The 9330-nt window shown below is 36.5% G+C and overlaps 2 protein-coding genes across 2 annotated transcripts; both read right to left on the bottom strand.

The window, feature by feature from the left end:
* Window positions 1–724: 724 nt before the first annotated feature.
* On the bottom strand, window positions 725–1821 carry LOC125210953 (uncharacterized). The gene is made up of 2 exons (XM_048110603.2): window positions 1719–1821; window positions 725–1335 (listed from the first exon to the last, which is right to left on the bottom strand). The coding sequence occupies exon 2, from the start codon at window positions 1300–1302 to the stop codon at window positions 841–843; it is 462 nt and encodes a 153-aa protein (XP_047966560.1). The 5' UTR covers window positions 1303–1335; window positions 1719–1821; the 3' UTR covers window positions 725–840.
* Window positions 1822–2539: 718 nt separating this feature from the next.
* LOC125215528 (hyperosmolality-gated Ca2+ permeable channel 1.8-like) lies at window positions 2540–8750 on the bottom strand. The gene is made up of 11 exons (XM_048116970.2): window positions 8026–8750; window positions 6263–6415; window positions 5843–5978; window positions 5282–5383; window positions 5073–5192; window positions 4882–4962; window positions 4453–4793; window positions 3892–4137; window positions 3433–3757; window positions 3113–3346; window positions 2540–2905 (listed from the first exon to the last, which is right to left on the bottom strand). The coding sequence occupies exons 1-11, from the start codon at window positions 8340–8342 to the stop codon at window positions 2765–2767; spliced, it is 2196 nt and encodes a 731-aa protein (XP_047972927.1). The 5' UTR covers window positions 8343–8750; the 3' UTR covers window positions 2540–2764.
* Window positions 8751–9330: the final 580 nt, after the last annotated feature.

The following is a 9330-nucleotide window of genomic DNA, read 5'->3' as shown; positions in this document are numbered from 1 at the left end:
TATATCGGCTAAAAGGGAGAGAGAAGCAATGGCCTATCATCGGCTCTTCTTCCGCAATGGTTGGCCGATGAGGTCTCAATCAGCCCAACCATTGCGAGTGCTCTCATGCTTTATTCTCCTTTATATTTTATTCTCTTCATTTAACTCAATAAATCTTATTTTTTAAAAATCTCACCTTGAAAAGAAGTTGATCACCTGTGACAAAGACGAAAATTAAGAATAAAGCACATAAAAGTGGACTTGCATTCACTAACTTTGTCTATCTATTTTCCTTTCACATTTCTAAAAATTTATGCCACAACAAAGAACTATATAAATAGGTGACTGATGGATTATATAATAGGGTGACATATTCGAGATGAAATTTTATTATGTAAAACATTTAAATTTGGTGCATTATCCATAAAAGTACGATCACGTAAACTTGTTTCATTGGTTTATCCGAGCTCCGTTTTCTCCATAAATTGCACCATAATATAAGGAATGGAAACTGTGGGGGAGACATAAATTCACATCAATAAAAAACGTGAATTCACGCAATTTGATCAGTCTAATATAATCTATTTCTACTAGTTAAATTATTGTTCTCACTTCTAAAGTAGTAGTAGTATCTTACTACCCATGCATCTTATTAGAAAGAGACATATGAAACCATAACTATATAGAAATTAATTTTGATGGATGACTCAAAATAAATTTATAAAATTGCGGGACAAAGTATATATACTGGGAATCCAAACACTATCGAATTAAAACACCAACAAAATTACAAACATTCCACCAATCATAAATTTGACCAGTACATATTTTTGTAGCGAAAGAAAAGGGAAATTAATAAGGCTAGTTTGCAAAGTAGCCTTGGATGACACCACCTCTATTGAGGGACTCATAGTTAGGGGTATAATCAACACCAACCCAAACATTGAGCTTAGGTTCCCATCTATAAGCACCATCTTCGTCAAATCGCCAGTCGCATTTCTCGTACTCATCTCCCGTGCACTCATAGTCGTATTTGTAGGCGACAAATGTGCCCATGTTGGTGGAGCAATTAAACATGGTGGAGGAAGGGTAGACCACCCGCTTCGTCACCTTGAACTCGTACTGCCCCCACGAGGGCAAGTGGTTCACAGTGTAATCATCATTGAACGAGAAGCACCGCACGCTTAGGTAGTTGGTGTGGTTGTTTGTCACCACCACGGTCTTGGCGTTGGGTTTTAGGCTTGCATGTGCCAAGGGGAGGAGGATGAGGAGGAGGAGCGGGGCAGCCATGAGGAGGAATGTGGTGGTGCTTGTGGATTTCATGGCTTTGCTCTTTGAATTTTGTCTCTTCCCACCCTTCAATTTCAAATGTGTAACAACCTCGTCATGCATAAGTTCAATATTTGCAAACACGCCACAAATACAAAGGATACAATATTTAAAATTAGTTCAACATTGAATATAATCCTTAAAAAAATATGTGCATTGATTGAATAGGGAACAATATAACTCTGAATGAATTTGGTGTTTTGTTAATGCTATGTAGATATTAAACTTATTGATTCTTGGTGTGATATTGTGTATAGCGATTTTGAGATTACCGACAAGACGAAAAGTTGAATCTAAAAAGTTCTATGCATTTCAATAGATCAAATGAATTAATTACCATTTCATTGTATTTTCTTTAATATAATGCTCATAAACAGATAATCAATGCATAATAGAATATGAATACGTACCTCTTTTTTTCTCGAAGAGGAAAGCACAAGAAAATTTCTTGTGCAATTGAGGCTTCGAAATAGAGGGGAAGATGGAGATTTTGAAGAACAAAAGGAATATGAGGAAAATATGTGGGGCCTAGCTTATGGTGAAACCAAAGGTTATTATTAATCGATGTTGGCAGTCTTTTCGTGTCTATACTATTTATGGGCTGATAACAAATAACTATATAAAGTCTTATAATGTTTTTACACATACATGTTATATTAACAAAGTTGAGTGATGTACATAATCAATTTGGTGAGAAAATTTGACGTTACCATCACAGTGTAATGTATATATTTTTTATTTCTTTATTTATTTAAAATTAACAATAAAATAAAATAAAATAAAATGAGTTATTATGAACTAATAATATAAAGAATAGTTTTAAGGTAGTATTAGAAATTTTAAAAATATTGACGTAGATTGAATCGCAAAGGTAGATTGGTTACATGCCATATTCAGATTACTTGATTTTGATTTTTGACTCAAGTTAAGGAGGAGCCTAAATTACAACACTACCGATAAAATTGTGACAAATTTTTCTAAAGGATAAATTAAAGCAAATTGGTTCAAATGCCATTTTATTGAATTCCATCCCTGTATATCTCATCAACCTTCAACAATCAATGCTCGAAGCAAATTCTAAATGAAAACAATAAAAAAATGTGGACTAATGTACAAACGGATCCAATCTAAAGAATGTGTCGGGTTCGGCCTAGCACGAGCCGAACCCGGCACACACCCCGACCGCCCGGACCCATGAAAACCACACTGAGGACGCATACACATTCTATAGTTACTTCAAGAGCATCAAAATAGGCAGATCAGAGTCAACAAAATCAACAACCCTACTCAACATTTACATGGTTTTAGAATTCGAAACAAACTACACCAGTACAGTATAATATATCTCTAAAATAACAACATAGAGCTACACTACACCTTATATGTCCCCACAATTTACTTACCAATTAGTCATTCTATCCTCAAGATACTTATACCTCGGTTCCCGTTTGGATGTTCAATTCTTTTCGATCCTGATCTCATCCTCGACTCCTTCGATATTGTGGAAAATCGGGTGCAAGTACGCGTCCATCAACTGAGACTTGAACTCACCATCTAATTCAGTAGCTCCATCTTCAAGATCCTTGCTCATTGATTCCTTAAAATGGGAATATCAATAAATAAATATTCAAATCAAACTCTGGTATGTGTACATCAGGATCCACCCCAATTAACGCTCGTCGGTCCCCACTTGGCGGGTTTAATTGGGGCCGATCCAGATGTATGGTGCATCAGCCCCGATAAGGGTTCACAACCCCCCCCCACCCCCCCCCCCCTCTTTAGGGCTTAGGGTTTAAAATCTTACCTCGAGTGGGTCATTCCGAAAAGCCGGCTCGAACCGATGCTTGCAGTACTTATGAAAGGTGAGAGTGAGAATTGGCAAAACCACAAGCAAAGGAGTGGAGTTTGTTGCTTTTTTTGTGCTCAATAGCCCCATTAGAAGTAGCTGCGATACCACCAAGCTAGCGATGATTCGATTATGAACATGCGGCCAAAACGCGGCGGCGCTCTCATATTTCTGGTTATACACGTTGATGACCTGCGCGATAACAACGCCGACCATAACTAAAAACGAATTTCAGTAACACCAATATGAGAATGGTAAAGAAATCGACTCTCTCGTACCTGGTGGCGATAAACGAAGTAGGCGAAGGCGAAGAAGACCAGAATGAACGGAAGAAGGATCGGAGTAACAGCCATGTACACTATGCCGAGAAGGAAATACAACTGAAGGCTTGGTAGAGTCTCCGGAAAGTCGACTCCTTTAGGGCGCATCGCCTTCTCCAAGTCCCGTTCAGTTTTCACCAAGAACATGCGCTTTAGGTGGAAAAACGCTAGTGGTTTCAACCGGAGGATTTCACCGGCAATTCCGGCCCAGCCATCGATCATTATATACGTGATAAAGAAACTAGCTTTCATCGGTATCGATACACCGATGTTTCTTGGGATCCTGCAACCAAAATACTTTATTCAGACAATAAGGCATGCAATTATACGACATTGTACTAGTCACCGGGGAACCATTATTGATCCTCTTAACAAAAAAAAGGCGACGATATCCATCAGAGATATAGGAAATATTACTCGGTTGCTGATTGGTGAAGAAAAGCATTGAGTTGCTGGAACGCTGTCCCAGTCGCTATGCTTCCCAAGAACACATTGACTAACATGAAATAGTAGTACTTTGCAGCAGTTTTTTGTTCTAACACAGATACTGCAACGTGCCCCTCTATCTTCGACATCACCATTAAAATCGAAGGAAGAAGAAGCAAGAAGATCTTGAGAGCCAGACCAGGAACGAAGCCCTGTAGAAACGACTTCACCAGCTTCCTGCAGAACATGTGAATTGCTTTAATCTATAAATTAACAGAATTAGAAACGAATTTCTCAGCCCGTCTCTCAAGCACGCGTTTCACAATAGACGTACAACACAAAAGAAAAACAAATCAAGCCCTTCCAAAATCGAGAAATAGTCATGACCTTTCAACCTTAACTCTAGAAAGACTAATTTTTCTATACTTTTAAAGTTTAAATACAAAATTATACTTATAGGGGAATAAATAATGATGCACACATTTAAATATAAGTAAACTACAATATCAGAATACATGTACGGAGTAATAATTTTCAATGAGATACTATTACCTGTCAAGGATTGGCCTCAGAAAAGGAAGTGCCTTCGAGAGTCCTTCAATATTCGCCAATGATTGGACGAAAGCAACGGGTATAAAGTAAAAGAAGATCAATCCAAACATAGCTACCGATATGATGAGTTTACGAATGCTTAGGGAAACAAATGGTATTCCCAGATTCTTCCAATAGATATCACGGGGTTCGGGGGCCCAATAAGTCAGCCAAAGCGTAGGATTTTTGCTCTGTTGGGTCTGCGCGCATACAGCTGCTCCCCATCTCGTTTTAAACGATACAAATGCAGCACGAGTGACGGCTTTAGGGTCTTTCATAACTTTTTCGCGTTCAATTTTCACCTGGAAAGGATATAAATCAGCAAGATACTAACATGAAAAATAACAAATGAATTCGAGCAGCTCATATGAATCCAGTCGGCACACTTACTTGCTCATCCAGATCTTTAATTTGTTGTTCAAAGTAATCAATTGAGTCGACCCTTTCACCCCAAAGTCCAAGAAATCCTTTCTGAATGACAAAAACTTTGTAATATATATCGGAAAATGAAATAGTTACATAGTTTCCTCATAAGATATTGCTCAAAGAGTTTCAAATTTCAATCAAAACAGGCAGAATACCTTTCTAGTAGGCCTCTTTTTTGGATTTCTCTCAAACTTCAGCTGATTGTAATTGAGCTGATTTTGAAGCTTAATTCTCTTTTTAACAAGTTTCGCAAACTTTTTAGCCTTGTATACACTCTGGATAGTTAAAAAAAAAACAAAGTCAGATCGATTGTATGAGAAAAAGTAATTTGAAGTGTCTAGACAAGTGAGGGGTAATCTACTACCTGATGGCACAGATAGTAATCTGGATGGTTTCTCTGAAAGAAGTTGTCAACAGTTTCTGATATCGAGCGGTTGGGATCACGAGGAACATTCCGTACTAGAACCTGATCAAGAGTGTTCATAACTTCGCATGTAGCTTGTAATTATAACAAAGACTTATAAACTGGACTTTGTAATCACATGTTGGCATTTACAAACACAGCCCTAAACACATGGTCTTTTCACTGTGAATCATATATAATTCTGAGTGTCGGGGTTGAAACTTCTATGAACTACATAGCTGATTTTGAGCTAATGGATATCAACTTATTGTGTTTGTTGATCACCGCTGCAGTGAGTTTTGGATCATATGTGAGGCTTGTTATAAGTAGTAGTGTAGTACAGAAACTTGCAACCAATTGGTTGATCATATTTCTAGTGCAAATAAATCCAATAAGCAAGTTCAGGGGCTTTGTAAATGTGACGAAAGAGTTAAATTTTCAGCTCATATTACTACAGGAAATTTGGCATGATTAGATTACTATACTCGATAACAATAGCCATTGAAGTTTAAAAAGGCTAACCGTGAACTGAGCAGGGTGCCTGCCACATGAAGCCAAGAAACTCAGTCTCATCGATGCAACTTTATCATATTCCTTATAAAGCATGTAACAAGCCCAAAATGTAAATAAGTACTCCAGGCCTATGTGGACTAAAAACCTGAAAATCCGTAGTGGTATTGTGTTACATATCAAAATTAGAATAATAAGAGAAGATAAAGAATAATGCACGATAAATGCCAGAGATTCAGTGAAAAGTTGTTTCATCATCTATAACAACTAAAACTGCTTAAAAGTGAAGAGAAGTTGAATTCCATGTTCATAATTCTACCTTGTTGTGTTGCTGAAGAGTTCCATCTCATTTTTGAAGTGATAATAAAGGTCATGAAAATGTTTCTACTTTCTATACAATATCTTTTGTAGAATAAAAAGCATCAAACTTACTTATTAGACTTGGGATGAATATTAGATATAGAGAGCTTGTCAATGTTGTTAACAACCAAGTCGTGCTGCAGGAAAAACAAAGTGCCACCAGATGCGTTCACCGGAAATAGAACTATTGCAGCAACAATGGCTATTGGTCCGAATATTTTCAATCTGGCAGTAGTGAAAAACAACCAAGTTAGAGATAGTTAAAATGAATGACATTTGCAAATTCAAGATAACACGACATTGAAGATCAAACATAAGTGACTGTCGGGACACAAAATTAGCAGATTCATTGTAAACAGAGTCTAATAAAAAATTGCAAAATAGATGGCGGAATCATACACCATTGATTCTGCTGAGCTATAAACGAATACACAATTTCAAGAAAATCATATCACGGGGGAAGATAAAGACCATAAGAGGTGCATGGCTATGAAAATACTCAAAAACTCTGAAAAATTTATAATTCAAGATTGCTCTCTATGTTTTCAACTGAACGCCCCAAAGCTTCACAGTGATAAGCACAGGGAATCATTCAAAAGACAAAATTTGATGAATTGGAAGCTGAAAAAAATACTTAATCCTTCCTTAGTCCAACAAAAATATCTATGGAGTTGCTGCGATATCTCTTCTTAGACATTCAAAAGAAAAATAGAGCATGTTTTACTTGAGTTTCAAGTCCTACAAGAATAGCTCTACGATGATTATCCTAAGACGAGGAAGAAATAAGCCACCAGCAGGATGCTTTCTCTATTTTTCCTTTTTTGTTTTGCATTCTTAGAGAGACTACATGATTGCTGAATAATAACATACAGTTTGACTATATTCCAATATCCCAACCTAAACATAACCTCCCTTCAAATTAATTTTTCTTGAAACTTTCTTAGATTCAATTTTTGGTAACTCAACAAACGAAATACTTCATCCAGTTTTCCTTTTGCATTATATTCATAATAATTACTCCAAAACTAAAGGTCTTAACACAACTTAAAAATACCCATCCATTTTCTACATGTCACTCCAAAATATAACTATTCTAAATATGAAGTCATGTGATAACAAAAAAAAAGGAAAACCCAATATGGATTCTCCACGTCATTTCCATACACAACAAACACGAGTCACAACCAACATTAGGACTATAATCTAATGTTCAGTTGTCCACCCTAAAAATAACTTCCCTGCAAAATGTTTTTTGATTAAAAGATTTTCAATTTGGTCACTCAACAAATTTAAAACTCACTACACCCAGTTTTGTTTGTGCACTATCTTCACCAATATTTGATGCCTCTTTCAGTCCAAAACTAAATCTATTAATACAAGTTAAAAATAGGCCTTCCGTTTTCTACATGTCACTCCAAAATATAACTATTCCAAATATGAAACTCGTGAAGCTACCAAATAACCAGAAAACCAAAATCCTCCATAAATATTTCCACACGCAACAAAAAAAAAGTCAAAACCATCCAGTAACAAGAACAATTTTCATCAAAAAACATCTCAAAAATGGAATCTTGAAAGTACTCAAGTGTGCAAATCCTCAAGAAAACGGCAGAAATAATAACTTCCCTCCAAAACCAAATTTCTACTAACACTTTCTCTGAAAATTCAATTTTCAAACTAAAAGATTTACTCCCTTCATACAGTTATGCTTGCTTGTGCGTTAAAATCATACACATTTCCATACACAACAAAACCAGTTACATCCCAACCAAATCCAACAACAAGAACACTTTTCATTAAAAAAGACAATATAAAAAATGGGATCTTGAAATTACCCAAGTCTGTAAATCCTCAAGAAAACAGCAGAGTCAAGGCCAGCATGCTCGATAATCTGAGGCTCTTTCATCTGCAAGGCCTGAGGCATCCAGTTGAGGAAAGTCAAGTAAGTCCTGTAATTGAGATTGACAAATCTGCCCACCAGCCCATCACCACGGCGGCTGGGGCTGCTCCGCTGCCCCTCAATGTACCATTTGGTGAAATACACTCTGTCATTCAGCGGCTGAATCCTCAGCAAAGCAAACGCAAGCAAGAATGCAAAGGCGCCCAGAATGTTGATCAAAGCTGACATTCCAATATCACCTAGCGTCGCCATTTTAGCTCGGCCGAACTTCAAGAACCAATTTTTCTTGAGAATTAAGCGAGAGAGAGAGTTTGGTGGAAGCAAAGAACGAATTTTTTGAGGTGGGATTTGCTGAAAAGTGGTTGTTGATGGGGATTGGGGCTGCCTAATTAGTGTGTGAAATCTGAGAAACCCTTATTCCGATGTTTCTTCTGGAATTGGAAATGGCAGGGGAGCAATTGAGTAAAAGGTGGTGGTTTTGTGTGTGTTGTTTTATTTTTATTTTGTTTTTTTAGTTAATCGAGGCTCTGTGTTTGTGCTTGTGCTGTCGTGGTCTGAAACAGGCAGAGGAATTCTTGCTTTATTGACTGTATTTTTTGTTTTTTGACGTTGGGTTCTTCTCCTCCGGCGGCGGCGCGACGCCGTGGAAAGGCGGTGGGGAATCAAAAATAAAGTTGCTCTTCCGAAATTAATGGTGTTTGGCTTATTATATTGTACAAATATTTATTATGTGTGCCCTTTTTTGCGTATAATTTTCCATAACATGCGGTGTGATGTGACCTTTTTCATTGAGATAAAGATTAGTCATTTATTAATAGACGAGGAATATTAATTAAATAGAGAATATCTTTATTAAAGATAATGAAGATAGAACAAAATAGAATTAATTTGCTTTCCCTTTACTCCTTTGGATTTCGGAAATAGGTGGGAATATTTCTACGTTTATTATCACAAGTTTAGCCAGCCCATTTGTAATTTCATTCGTTTTATATGTCGTAATTATAATAATTATCTTTCGATTTAAAGAAATTTTTATGTTTATGATTTGCATTAAACATTGATTGCACGATTCTGTTTGATTGTGGCCAATCTTATTTTTTATAAAATTAGATGTTTTAGTTATTCAATTTGGATTGGAAAAAGGTGGTTTTGCTTGCAATTGATAAGAGTTGGGTATCGTATTGAAGTTTGGGTTATTCCGTTGATTATTTTATAATAGCACTCAAAAAGGTTGTTAGAA

This window comes from Salvia hispanica, chromosome 3 (assembly GCF_029641045.1).
Source record: "Salvia hispanica isolate PSC_SH4W2 chromosome 3, Shi_PSC_v1, whole genome shotgun sequence".
In the NCBI taxonomy this organism is placed as follows: Eukaryota; Viridiplantae; Streptophyta; class Magnoliopsida; order Lamiales; family Lamiaceae; genus Salvia; species Salvia hispanica.
The sequence above is the reverse complement of the archived record's forward strand: the minus strand, read 5'-3'. Positions and strand labels throughout refer to the sequence as shown.

Bases quoted from the DNA above. Each gene is read 5' to 3' on its own strand.
- LOC125210953 (XM_048110603.2), bottom strand. From the start codon at position 1,302: ATGAAATCCACAAGCACCACCACATTCCTCCTCATGGCTGCCCCGCTC.
- LOC125215528 (XM_048116970.2), bottom strand. From the start codon at position 8,342: ATGGCGACGCTAGGTGATATTGGAATGTCAGCTTTGATCAACATTCTG. The intron at 4,794-4,881 runs GTAAGTGTGCCG...TATCCTTTCCAG, and splicing joins TTAAAGATCTGGATGAGCAA to GTGAAAATTGAACGCGAAAA. The intron at 3,347-3,432 runs GTACGAGAGAGT...GTTATCGCGCAG, and splicing joins ACTTCGTTTATCGCCACCAG to GTCATCAACGTGTATAACCA.